The sequence below is a fragment of the Panulirus ornatus genome, chromosome 1 (genome assembly GCF_036320965.1).
Source record: "Panulirus ornatus isolate Po-2019 chromosome 1, ASM3632096v1, whole genome shotgun sequence".
Taxonomy (NCBI): Eukaryota; Metazoa; Arthropoda; class Malacostraca; order Decapoda; family Palinuridae; genus Panulirus; species Panulirus ornatus.
Genome location: NC_092224.1, coordinates 29,987,460 through 30,001,544, shown reverse-complemented (window position 1 = coordinate 30,001,544; position 14,085 = coordinate 29,987,460). Strand labels below are relative to the sequence as shown.

The 14,085-nt window shown below is 38.3% G+C and overlaps 1 protein-coding gene across 4 annotated transcripts in view; it reads left to right on the top strand.

Annotated features, from left to right (window-relative positions):
- Positions 1-14,085, top strand: part of mtd (TLD domain-containing protein mustard) — a 756,074-nt gene that overhangs the window by 595,518 nt on the left and 146,471 nt on the right. For 3 of the 4 annotated variants that reach the window (XM_071696920.1, XM_071656091.1, XM_071696985.1), the window contains 5 exons: positions 853-1,048; positions 6,320-6,498; positions 12,473-12,660; positions 12,861-13,446; positions 13,595-13,723. In XM_071696920.1, coding sequence (XP_071553021.1) covers positions 853-1,048; positions 6,320-6,498; positions 12,473-12,660; positions 12,861-13,446; positions 13,595-13,723 — 1,278 coding nt within the window. The remainder of the gene's footprint in view (positions 1-852; positions 1,049-6,319; positions 6,499-12,472; positions 12,661-12,860; positions 13,447-13,594; positions 13,724-14,085) is intronic. The other variant, XM_071656180.1, reaches the window with a different exon arrangement.

Sequence of the window (14,085 nt, the reverse complement as noted above, 5' to 3'; positions counted from 1 at the left end):
TTCATCTAAGGAACAAATCAAACTAAGGTCGTGATGTCTTGTTTTCATTAATGAAATAATGAATTTGTAAATCTCTCTTAATTTTTTTTCTTATTTTTAAGAATAGCAGTTAGTCATCAGGATACTAGATTTTATTGTGAAATTTATAAAAGACTTTTTCAGTCTGAATAATCTAATCAAATTAGGATGCATTTTCATTCCTTGGCTAACTTTAATGAGAAAGAATAAAGAACCCAGCCGTGGGTAATCTTATCTGGCTTACAATGCATAAATAGATATTTTTTTTTTATTCAACCTTCAGAATGTAAATTTGTAGGAGTCTCGGTCATTATCATGACTTTGTTTCTCAAGGATTGTTGGATGTCACAAAAAGTAATGTCAGAAAAGTAGACATACCAGACATTTTTGGAAACATATTGTTCACAAGACAGAATATATAGAGGCACTACCTTCAAAGTTCATTGCATGAAGGTTAAGTTAGATTGGTTAACTCTGATGTCAGTAGGAAGCTTAGATATTTCTAATGACCTACAATTAAGTAACAAATTTATCTCATTTCACCATTTTTGTTTCAGAGATTCATCACATGAGAGATTAGGGAAACATGATTGATGGCAAGAGTGACCAGTCTTATGGTTTTCCAAGAAAAGTTTCTGAATGAATCCTTGAGCATGACAGATAGGGTATATATGCTAACATATGATCAGTCATGTTTCCAAGGATCACTTCAGTGGTTAGCATTAGTACCTGTTTTCTTAAAACAGGTACCTGCTCTTGATGCTACACTCGTATCTGCTTCCTTAAGACAGATGCCTTTTCCTGATGTAAGACAAGTTTTTATCCTTCTTGCAGGTATCGGCAAATGACACTTTGACAAGCATAGCTGCAAGGTTTGACACAACACCCTCTGAACTGACTAAGCTGAATAAGCTCTCCACACGTTATGTCTACCCTGGGCAAGTCATCGCCGTCCCAGACAAGTTAACTTCTCTAGATGACAAGGCCAGTGAAGGACACCAGGACTCTATTGAGGAGAGCAATGGACAAGGTGAGAAAAGATTAATGAAAAGAGATTTTGTAATGATGAAAGGAAGACAAGAAAGAAAAAAATATAAAGGGAGAGAGAAAGGTGTTGCTGTTAGTCTTATCTGGTATCCTGCAGTTCAACTGGTGCCTCATAACTGCAGGTACCACAGAATTAAAACATGATAAACTCAAAAATCCTTTACAGGAACAGGGTGTTACTGTTCATGACATTCTTAACAAAGTACAGTAAAGATATTTCTGAGGCAAGAGTGGGAGAAAGTAAGTTTGATATATTTGAAAGAATCATTGATTATGTGGATATTATCAAAACTCCAGAGCAGTTGGCAAATCTGATACAGAGGCATGTTTATTCCTGCAGAATTAATTACATACCTCTTGCAGGTTAGAGAGGAAGGGAATACCCAGGGGCCTTGGATAGCTTTTGGAGCAATTAAAGTTTCAGGAGAAAGAGTAAATCAGATGCAAAATAAAGCAACATTGCTGAATGTGATGTAAATTGATGCCATTGAGCATCATTGACCATATTTGCTGGTAAAGAAATCAACCATCTGAATTATTTTTAGCCATCTACAAGTCAGACATTAATTAAACATGTTAGAATATTGAAAAGCAAGATGATGGAAAGTGAAGGGTAATGAGATACATGACAACTGATAGCTCCTATTTTATGAATAAGGTAAACAAGCTTCTTAGAATGTACCAGCTGGAGGATGAGGTAAAGAATGTTTGACATTATTGCTAGGGACCACAAAAAGTGCAGGAGAGCCGTAGAGGGGGGGATCTACAGGGCAGATTGAAGAATCTGGAAATCTGCTAGGGACAGTAATGATGCTTAAAACATATAGATGTGAATAGAATAATGAAACTATGCTGGAGCAAGACAGTAAAACATAAAAAACTGGGGGATTTGCTCAGCATGTGGATACATGTAGGAAAGGACTAACTAAAGCTAAGACACGATATAAAGGTGAAAGATATCTGCTGAGTATAAGTGTAATTAGAATCACAAAAGACCACAATCCTAAGTACCCTTAAACAGATATGCAAAATGAAATATTATTTAGAGTCATTGAGGAGGCAGTGCATGCATTCAGGAGCAGGAAAATCAAGGAAGCATGTAGTAGAATAGATAAGAGTTAGAACGGCAAATATTATCCAAGTCAGCTGTGTGGCAGTGAAAATTCAAAATTTAGTTAAAGACATAGTGAGACTGCAGCAGGTAGCAGAATGATGGGTCTTTATGCAGTTAAGAGGAGCAATATAGAGAGGGGTAAACAGGCAGAAATCTGTTTTGATATTTAGGCTGGAGGAAAGCCATGAACCATACAGGGAGAAAAGGATAGCCAGAGAAAGGCACAAGGTCCAGCAGTTACTTTGTGTAGTGGATTTGGTCCTCTAACATACATAAGTTTTCCTTCCCTAAACAGTGGTCTTACACCCTTACAGATTTTATTTGTTAAAAAAAGAGAGGAACAACATGAAATTAAACTTAGCCTTCTAGTACCTGCAGAGGTGCTACCAGGTGCATAGCCACCAATAATCACCCATCTCTCTCCATCCACTTTCAGCTGTGGTTCAGTGCATTATACATGACAGCTAGAGACTGAGTGTGAACTAATGTGGCCTTTGTTGTCTTTTCGTAGCGCTACCTGGCGCACATGGGAGGGTTGTCATTTCATCTGTGTTGGGGTGGCGACGGGAATGAATAAGGGAAGACTATGAATTGTGTACGTGTGTATATACGTATGTGTCTCTGTGTGTATATATATGTATACATTGAGATATATAGGTATGTATATGTGCGTGTGTGGACGTGTATGCATATACATGTGTATGTGGGTGGGTTGGGCCATTCTTTTGTCTGTTTCCTTGCGCTGCCTCACTAACGCGGGAGACAGCAACAAAGTATGATAAATAAATGAATATATATATGTTTGTATGTATATGTTTATGTGTATGTGGGTGGATTGGGCCATTCTTTCGTATGTTTCCTTGTGCTACCTCGCCAACGAGGGGGACAGCGACAAAGTATGACAACTATAAAAATATATATATATATATTTCTTTCAAACTATTCGCTATTTCCCGCGTTAGCGAGGTAGCGTTAAAATCAGAGGGCTGGGCCTTTGAGGGAATATCCTCACCTGGCCCCCTTCTCTGTTCCTTCTTTTGGAAAATTAAAAAAAAGAGAGGGGAGGATTTCCAGCCCCCCCCCACTCCCTCCCCTTTTAGTTTAAACTTATATATATATATATATATATATATATATATATATATATATATATATATATATATGGTAGAGGATGTGTGGATCAGGTGTTTGCTTTGAAGAATGTATGTGAGAAATACTTAGAAAAGCAAATGGATTTGTATGTAGCATTTATGGATCTGGAGAAGGCATATGATAGAGTTGATAGAGATGCTCTGTGGAAGGTATTAAGAATATATGGTGTGGGAGGCAAGTTGTTAGAAGCAGTGAAAAGTTTTTATCGAGGATGTAAGGCATGTGTACGTGTAGGAAGAGAGGAAAGTGATTGGTTCTCAGTGAATGTAGGTTTGCGGCAGGGGTGTGTGATGTCTCCATGGTTGTTTAATTTGTTTATGGATGGGGTTGGAAGGGAGGTAAATGCAAGAGTCCTGGAAAGAGGGGCAAGTATGAAGTCTGTTGGGGATGAGAGAGCTTGGGAAGTGAGTCAGTTGTTGTTCGCTGATGATACAGCGCTGGTGGCTGATTCATGTGAGAAACTGCAGAAGCTGGTGACTGAGTTTGGTAAAGTGTGTGGAAGAAGAAAGTTGAGAGTAAATGTGAATAAGAGCAAGGTTATTAGGTACAGTAGGGGTGAGGGTCAAGTCAATTGGGAGGTGAGTTTGAATGGAGAAAAACTGGAGGAAGTGAAGTGTTTTAGATATCTGGGAGTGGATCTGTCAGCGGATGGAACCATGGAAGCGGAAGTGGATCATAGGGTGGGGAAGGGGGCGAAAATTTTGGGAGCCTTGAAAAATGTGTGGAAGTCGAGAACATTATCTCGGAAAGCAAAAATGGGTATGTTTGAGGGAATAGTGGTTCCAACAATGTTGTATGGTTGCGAGGCGTGGGCTATGGATAGAGATGTGCGCAGGAGGATGGATGTGCTGGAAATGAGATGTTTGAGGACAATGTGTGGTGTGAGGTGGTTTGATCGAGTAAGTAACGTAAGGGTAAGAGAGATGTGTGGAAATAAAAAGAGCGTGGTTGAGAGAGCAGAAGAGGGTGTTTTGAAATGGTTTGGGCACATGGAGAGAATGAGTGAGGAGATATATATATATATATATATATATATATATATATATATATATATTATATATATGATTTGTTTATGGATGGTGTTGTTAGGGAGGTGAATGCAAGAGTTTTGGAAAGAGGGGCAAGTATGCAGTCTGTTGTGGATGAGAGAGCTTGGGAAGTGAGTCAGTTGTTGTTCGCTGATGATACAGCGCTAGTGGCTGATTCATGTGAGAAACTGCAGAAGCTGGTGACTGAGTTTGGTAAAGTGTGTGAAAGAAGAAAGCTGAGAGTAAATGTGAATAAGAGCAAGGTTATTAGGTACAGTAGGGTTGAGGGTCAAGTCAATTGGGAGGTAAATTGAATGGAGAAAAACTGGAGGAAGTGAAGTGTTTTAGATATCTGTGAGTGGATTTGGCAGCAGATGGAACCATGGAAGCGGAAGTGAATCATAGGGTGGGGGAGGGGGCGAAAATTCTGGGAGGGTTGAAGAATTTGTAGAAGTCGAGACCATTATCTCGGAAAGCAAAAATGGGTATGTTTGAAGGAATAGCGGTTCCAACAATGTTATATGGTTGTGAGGCGTGAGCTATGGATAGAGTTGTGCGGAGGAGGGCGGATGTGCTGGAAATGAGATGTTTGAGGACAGTATGTGGTGCGAGGTGGTGTGATCGAGTAAGTAATAATAGGGTAAGAGAGATGTGTGGTAATAAAAAGAGTGTGGTTGAGAGAGCAGAAGATGGTGTTTTGAGATGGTTTCGGCACATGGAGAGAATGAGTGAGGAAAGATTGATCAAGAGGATATATGTGTCGGAGGTGGAGGGAACGAGGAGAAGTGGGAGACCAAATTGGAGGTGGAAAGATGGTGTGAAAAAGATTTTGAGTGATCGGGGCTTGAACATTCAAGAGGGTGAAAGGCGTGCAAGGAATAGAGTGAATTGGAACAATGTGGTATACTGGGGTGGACGTGCTGTCAATGGATTGAACCAGAGCATGTGAAGCGTCTGGGGTAAACCATGGAAAGTTGTGTGGAGCCTGGATGTGGAAAGGGAGCTGTGGTTTCGGTGCATTATTACATGACAGCTAGAGACTGAGTGTGAACAAATGGGGCCTTTGTTTTTCTTTCCTTGTGCTACCTCACACACATGCGGGGGAGGGGGTTGTTATTTCATGTGTGGCGAGGTGGCGATGGGAATGAATAAATGCAGACTATGAATTATGTACATGTGTATATATGTATATGTCTGTGTGCGTATATATATGTATACGTTGAGATGTATAGGTATGTATATTTGCATGTGTGGACGTGTATATATATATACATGTGTATGTGGGTGGGTTGGGCCATTCTTTCATCTGTTTCCTTGCGCTACCTCACTAACGTGAGAGACAGCGACAAAGCAAAATAAATGATAAATATTCTTTAAGATTAGCAAAGAAAGACTTATGATAGTTGTAAGATTAGCAAAGAAAGACTTATGATAGTCATACCAAAAAGCAAGTTTGAAAAAATGAAGAAATTCTTTTTTAGTATTAGAATAGTGGATGGCTAGATAAGGATGAGTCTTAGACTGAACACATGCAGTAGAAAGAAATTTTAAAGTTACAAAAGAAGTTTGAGATGTGTTCCTCTTTATGTTTAAATGCATAGTTGAGTAATTACATACAGATATATACAGACTTACTATTTCAGATGATAATTATCTGCTCAAATTGATAAGTGTTAGAATCATAGGCATCATTATAATCATGATCTTTTTCTGTAAGTTTGGCATTTATACAGCAATGCTGTTCCTCCTAAGGTTTTCTGTTCTTAAAGAAAGCTGACTCTTTTGACTGTTATGGTATATGTACATTGCACATTGAGTACTTGTTTGTCTCATTTAGCTTTTATTATAATAATTATGAAGATATACTTTGGACATGTTTTACTCATTAATGCTCTTAACATTTATGAAGTTAAAAGGTCTTTCTAATTAGAGGAATAATTTTTTTATGTGAACATTTCAGACCCATTGACCCACATCCGACCCCCTTCACCAAATCAACGAGGTGACCTGAGAAGTCCTGTGTCGCCCCATACCTACCCACGGACACCAGCCAACTCCGTGGAAATTGAAAAGTCTTTGGATCGTGAATGTCTTGAAAAGGTTTTGAAGATTAGTGTCCGGCACATAACGGATGGACAGGTGATGATGCATAAAGATAATTCTCATAATAGGGATTAGGAGAGGCAGCTAGTGCCATCTGTTTGTGTTTATTTATTATCTTTAACTTTGATGTAATATACCTTACTTTGGGAAGAATGTGAGTGGAAAAGTCATATAACAAAGTATTGTAACTGATTTACTTTAGAATTGGCATTGACAAAATTTTGTTGTTGAAGGGAAAAGCTGCATGAATGAGTGCCTTTCCTCAGCATTTGTTGAGTTAGCATTTAAAGTTTTGTTAATCTGCAGGGAATTTCTTTGTTTGCCTATTTGATATTCCTGACATATAAATTTATCTTTTTATGGGTTTAACCTATTGCATCATTCATTATTTGTTTCCTTCTTCACCCATAATGCCTTACCTTTTGGTGCCACTCAAAAGTGCATAGCTTGGGCTGTTTGTGCACCTCCATCACTGTCTCTGTCTGACCTATTTACCTACTTTCCTGCTTGGGAGCTCCTTCCTTCTAAGGGGTCCCCACAGCACTCAGGAAGCCAGCAATATCCATTGTGCAGGACCACAGGTCATAAAGTGTGTTGATGCTTTGTGTATTTCTATAGAGACCTCTCAATATATGCAGTAGTTAAATTTTTTAAAGTGGTTGCAAAAATCACATAATATAACGAATGAAGATAAGGGGGTTTTGTATTAGTTAGACAATACCAAACATTATACCAATGAAAAACTACAGTTTATATGTACCAGGAAATGTAAAGTACCATGATATCCATATGTACTGTACAATGAATTCTAATAACAAAAACAGAAAATAATAGCAGTGTTCCTTGGGGAAGCAGTATTCCTTAGTGGGAAGTGAAAGTGGAGCCACCCACCACTCCACTGACAGTGTGTGTGTGTGATGGTTTATGCATGGGTTTAACATTTACCACAGTAATGTTGATCCACAATGGTACCATAGGGTAGGCAAAATCTTCATAACTTGAAGGAAAAATAAAAGAACATCTTTCCAGGTTTTCTTCTTTTTCCCAATACTTCTTCATGGAATGATGATAAAAGAATATTACATAAGGTATATGACAAATCTGAAAGGAACAGGACTCCTAGCGTGACCCACAAGGTTGCACCTGTGGAACATGGTGCCCAACGTGAACTCTTGAATTCAGTCTGGGCTACCCAGAGGTATGGAGATGGACTATAATGTGATGAGTGAAAATATCACCATCTTGACACTAGATTTCAAGATGACCATTGGAAGCAAGCCCATGCACTTGGTACCTGGTCTGGATTCTTGGAACTCATTCTTCATAAGTGCAAAACACCTTTAGCACATGTACTAAGTGTCTGCAGGAGAGAGTCTGGATTCTAGCATCATTCTTGAGAGTATGAAATTGACCCACATTGCTCCGCTATATAAATGCAGAATGTTTCTAGCACATGCACTAAGTGTCAGTAGGAGAAAGAGTCTAGATTTTAGCATCATTTCATACAGTATTAAACTAACCCACATTACCCCACTTCACAAAGATGGAAGCAAGGCAGTTACAAAAAACTATTGACCAATGGCATTAACATCACACATCATTAAAATCTTTAAAATAGTCCTGAGATGCAATCTGATTGAATTTAGATAAGTGAACTATCAGCATAACCCTGGACATTATGGTTGCAGGGCAGAAAGATCTTGCCCCTCAGTTGCTTGACTACTATGAAAGGACTGTTGAAGCTCTGGAAAGCAAAGAAAATGCTGATGTGATTCACACATGCTTTGCAAAAGCATTTGACAAACATGATCAAAGTGTCTTAGCACATAAAATGCAAGAGATAGGAATAACTGGGAAAAACTGGGAGATGTATATACATATTTTTAACTTGCAGATCGCAGCACATAGTTGGAAATCCTGCCATGTCCAGTGCCTCCATGGTAAAAAGCATAGTCCCTTAAGGAATATTTGCACCTTGTTCCTCATTCTTATATCTAACACTGACATTGACATGAGCAACAGTTTATCATCCTTTGTAGATGGTATGAGAATAAGTATGAAAATCACATCAGTAGAAGGAGCTGGAAGGCTGCAAAGAGAGACAGTCTTTAAGTAGGCATCTGAGAACAACATGCTTTTCAATGGAGATAAGTTTAAACTTTCAATATAGGGAGAATGAAGGAATTAAAAACAATGCATGTACTGATATTAGATGGTATTAGAAACCAGTAAGATAATGTGAAAGCCTTCAGAGTAATATTGTCTATAACGACTTAACCTGTGAACAACCCAAAAAAAAAAAAGAAGGATGGATGGCTGGATTTTGCAGACCTTCAAGAAAAGTAAAGAAAAATGAATTTTTATATAATTCAAGGTGCTAATTCTTTCACAGATTGAGTATTGTGTTATAACATTATCATACTAGGTGGGCAAAATTGTGAAATTAGAAAGTGTTCAGAGATCTTTCACAGCCTATTTTTATGTGGTAAAGGAACTAGATTAACAACACAGCTGAAATCTCCTAAGGCTATGCTCCATGGAATACAGATGGGAGGGAGTTGTCATCATCTAACCCTGGAAAATCCTTGAAGGTATGGTTTCCAACTTAGGTTCAGAAGTTACACTCTTCTGGCATTGAAGACTTCAAAGAATTCTACCTGTAGATTTCAAACTTGCAGTATGCACAAAAAGAGAGAACACCTTAAACATCTGGGGCCCAAGACTCTTCAACATCATGGCAGTTACCTTCAGAAACATTTTAGGATGCAAAGTTGAGAAATTGAAGCATATTCTCCACAAGAAGCAGCAAAGTGTACCTGACCAACCAGACAATTTAGGCCTGAGGGCTACAGCTTCCATTGGCTTGGTATACCAGTGACCCAATCTAGGAGCATGGATTCAACCTGGGCTTTGGACTTAACCAGGTATTTACTAGGTATTTTTAAAATAGCAAGCACTGGTCCTTTATGCTCTATACTTATGTAACCCTTCCATGAAGGAGCCCAATGGAAGGAGCCCATAAACTTTCTTGATTGCTTCACCTCATATGGTTTAGATTGTTCCTTTAAACAGCTTGACTAAATTTCCTGTTTATCTCCGTTCATGTTACCCCAGATCTCTGTTTCTTTTCATCTCTCTTCATGCTCTGTGTATATTGATCTGCTTTTGAAATCACTCCATCTGAACTTCCCTCCCTTTCACTATCATCACTAAACAGCAGTAAACTTTGAGCCTTCTGCACTTTTGTGCTCTCTATATTCAATAGATTCTGTATATGCTTTTTTCTTTCCGCTACCTGAATGGTTACTCTCCTTCAACAGCCTCTTGTACATTCAGAAAATACCAGTTTGACTTTGCTGCTTAATTTTAGCTTTTATTGATTCCTCTGGTTTTGTATATCTTGAATCGACACTAAACTGTGTATCTATTCTTACTCAGAAACTGCATTTCTTAGAATTCTTGATTCCTCTCTAATATCATGACTCTCCAGATGATCCTTGAAATATTTCCTCAGCTTTTTTTACTTTATTCCTGGGTGTGTTACCAATTGGTCTTGCTCCTCCACATATTCCCATAACATCTACAGATATTTGTTTTCGTGTGTTTGCAACTTTAGTCTCCTTTTTTGCAGGTCTGGTTCAGACCAATCATTGTTCATTCTTGTAATTCAGTCCATACCAGCCCTTCCAGCTAGAAATCGTATCTTATTTCCCAAAGGAATACTAATAGAGCTAAATTTCTTGCAGGAATGAGGAGAATTTGTATGTATGTCGGACACTGAGTGTTACCTCTTTGGTTACATTTAACATTTTCTCCCCTCTGGCAAGTTGGCATTGCACATATATATGGTAATTTACTACACACGTTCACAATGATATTCACTCACTCTTACAAATTAAGTCTCCTAAGTTGAGAAAGAAATAAAAGGAAGTATATTGATTCACTGAAGTTGGCAGCACTCCATTTGATTTGATCCTGGGAAGCTTCCACTCCAAAACTCTATTTAAACTCAAAATATTTGGCTCTCTCAAACATGATATTTATTGCATATCCTTTCATGTTCTTCTTGCACCATACTTGTAAAATAATAGGCTTCATGAGCTGTAGACTTTACAAAATCTTGAAAAAAATGGGAATCGCTGCCTGGAGCTCTTCTCTGGTGAGGTGTGTGTGTGTTTGCTGTGTCTTTGGGGTCACCACTGTTTTGGCAGACTGACCTTAGTGTGCTAAAAGATTACTCCTCATTCAATATTTGCTTTATTCTTTTTTTGGGGAAAGTTTTCTCAAATCCTCTTCCTCCATCCAGGCATTCTCTAATGGCTTATGGGATGAGCTGACTTTGGAGAGAAATATGTTTTGAAGTATGGGAAACTCTCCCTCCTGGATGGTATCTTGCATGTATTTTCCTAGTTGTTTCCTACCTTTCTTTCCTCATTTTTTTTATTTTTTTTTAAAAATCCCCTAAACCAATAGTGACCATTATTATGTTGATGTCATTGCTCCAGTAATGAGGCAGGTCGGTGCAAATGACAAGGGGCATTGACATCGTCACTTAGTAGGTGTAACTGATTGGTTGATGGTAGACCTGGGTTTAGCCATTTCATTTACTACCAAGGTAATGGATAGTGAGGGTTGAGAGGTAGTATCCTCACTGGCAGGTGGGGGGTATAGAGGTACCTAACAACAGGGATAAAGGAGATTGCCTTATGATTCGTAGGGTGCTGCCTCAGATGGAAAGTTTTCTGTGAGTAAGAACTTTGATTTCTTTTCTAGAATCGAGACAGTTGAAGGAATGAATTTATCTTGTCGCTGTCTTAGGAAATTCTCCATAGGAACATCATACTTTTTTGTCCAGTGAAAACTCTCACAGGCTTTTTGGTCCCACAGAAAATTTCTTGGGAGCATAGTTGTTTGTTCATTAAGGCTCTTTTAAAAAAAAAGCTCCATCAGCTAGTTACTGTATGTTACCAGTAGGATCAAAAGTTGGTTTTCTTTTCATAACCAGGGCTGTGCACTACTTCTCATGATGTAAGAATATTACTTTCTACCTTGGCTTTCTCAGGGAATCTCTCATTGGATAAGATCAGCAAAGGAGTCTTTGGCATTCCTTTCATAACCAGGGCTGTGTGCTAGATCCCATGATGTAAGAATATTACTATCTACCTTGGCTTTCATAGGGAGTCTCTCGTTGGATAAGATTAGCAAAGGAGTCTTTGGCATTGACAAAAGCCATTTTTTTGATACCTCATGCTGCCATCAGAAGAGAACGATCCAGAACAGGGACCAGCTTTCATTATTGAATAGGCCTTTCCTTAATTATACTTTGGTTTTTCTTTTTAATTATCTTCTTCATATGGTTGTGCTTTCAGATGTCCATTTCTAAAACACCTTCCCTCAATAGGAGAGGCAGTCTAAAGAGTATCCAGTTTTTACCCCTCCTTCCCTTTACTTTTTTTTTTTTTTTTTTCAAAAACTATTTCATGACTCCTAACTGGAACAGACCAAGGGCATAGATGTCTGCTGTTGGTCATGAAAACATTTGGATGGTCACTTGATGCCAAGGTTCCGTCATATCATCCATGCCACAACATAATAGGCTTGGATATAGTACTCCATGGTCATTGAGTCCTGTGAATGAGCATCTTCCAGTCCTATCTTTTAATATGGTTGAGAGGGGTCATTATTCACTGATACTGTGCAGTGGTAAAAAAGGTCTTAACCCTCCACTGAATAATTGTTATCCTAGGTACTCATAAGGCTTTACACTTGATAGAAAAGTTGGCCACATATTTTAAAACTAATATTTTTGTTTTTGTTTTGTGGTGCCTAACCTTTTTAGAAAAGTAAAGATAGACAATCATTGTTTTGAAATTGCAGAATTGCAGGAAAGATTCATTTTGTGAACAAAGTGGAATTCCATGATGAATATATGAAAGTGAAACAATCTTTTGTAATAATTTTTAAGGAGTCGATAAAATTCCCATTCGTAATGTTTTGATCTTTCCACCAGGGTGTTGTGGCCGGTGTCCTCTTGGTAACTCCTAATGCAGTGATGTTTGATCCTAATGTGTCCGACCCTCTAGTTATCGAACATGGACCTGAGAGTTATGGTGTTATTGCTCCTATGGAGTATGTTGTTAATGCAGCACTTTATTATGATATAGCACATATGAGAGTCAAGGATACTAATTTACCAAAGTAAGTAGAAAGCGTAGTGCAGTATTTGAATGACTCGCATTTTTCCATTTACTGTTAATGTTTAGTGAACTTTATTGAATAATGATAATGATTATAATGATACTGTTATTTGGTATATTATTATTACTGTGTTTTTTGTGACATTGCACCATTGTTAAGGTCATCATCAGTTCATTCACTTTTTTCTTTCCTGTATAAAGGCCAGAAATCCCAAAGCCAGAAATCTACTGGGGTCCAAGTCATGTAGAGCGTACAGGAAGCCAGGAGTCTCCAGGGAAGGATGCATCACTTAGCAAAGATGCAACATTTCCCGAATTAGCAGCCTCACAGGATGATAATGACTCATCTTGTTCATGTGGAGGTGATACTCGTGAAAGCTCTGCATTTCCAAAAGCTTTTGATCATGAACTTCTCACTCCTATTGGTTCAGATGTTTCTCCTGCTAGTGCAGAAGGACAGCCATCTTCAGGGCAGCCTTCACCTAGTGGCCAACAACAGCAGACAGTACCAGTTGCAGGAGATCTCACACCAATTGTTGAGGCAAGTCGTTTAGAAGACACTCAGGCCACACCCCCAAACCTTGCTCAAACCCAGTGTGATAATACACCTGCTCAGGACCTTGCTCAAACTGATTGGACCTCTCCATCTTCACAAATAGCAGATGATGCCATGTGTAATGAAAAGAAGAGGACCACATCTGTGACCTTTGACTTAACTGGGGAGGGTGATGAGTCCATGCCTGACTTAGGAATTGAAGCTGGTATGCAAGAATCACGGAAGCAAAAGGTAAGATTAGAAACATATTTGCTGTTTTTATCATTTTTTTTTTTATTTACTGTTCTTGATTTTTTATTTGATTTTCTTCAAGCTAATGTATAAAAAGAACGAAATACTGATTTTTATGTGACTGTTACATACTTTTTTTCAATAATAGTGGGTATCACAAAGCCGGTTGTGGCGAACTGAGAAAAGCTGCAGTTCTGCAACACCACAAAAGTTTACTCAGACCCATACCAGAACAGCATCAAAACCTTTGAATGCTTTGCGTTCAAGTCAGTCGGAGGTAAGGGCATATTAGTGACCAACAGCTTATATCATTGCTTGGTACTAAGCTGTAGACAGTGTAAGGCAGACATTACTTAAGTAGATGTTACTGTATGGTATCAGAATTTTAATGATACCTTTTTTTTATAACCCTTGCTGTAGATTTTCCCAACTTTGGTATTAGATGAAGTTTTAATCTGATGACTTTCCCATTACCATTTACTATAATTTGAACAGATATTTTCAAGAACTTTATGATGATGAAATGTACCTATTAAGTTGATGCATATTTACACGATCATTTACTGCTGCAACGGTAAATTGGTCAGATAGAAAGATTGTGAATTGCTAAGATGTCGTTGCTAACTAGAATCATTCAAC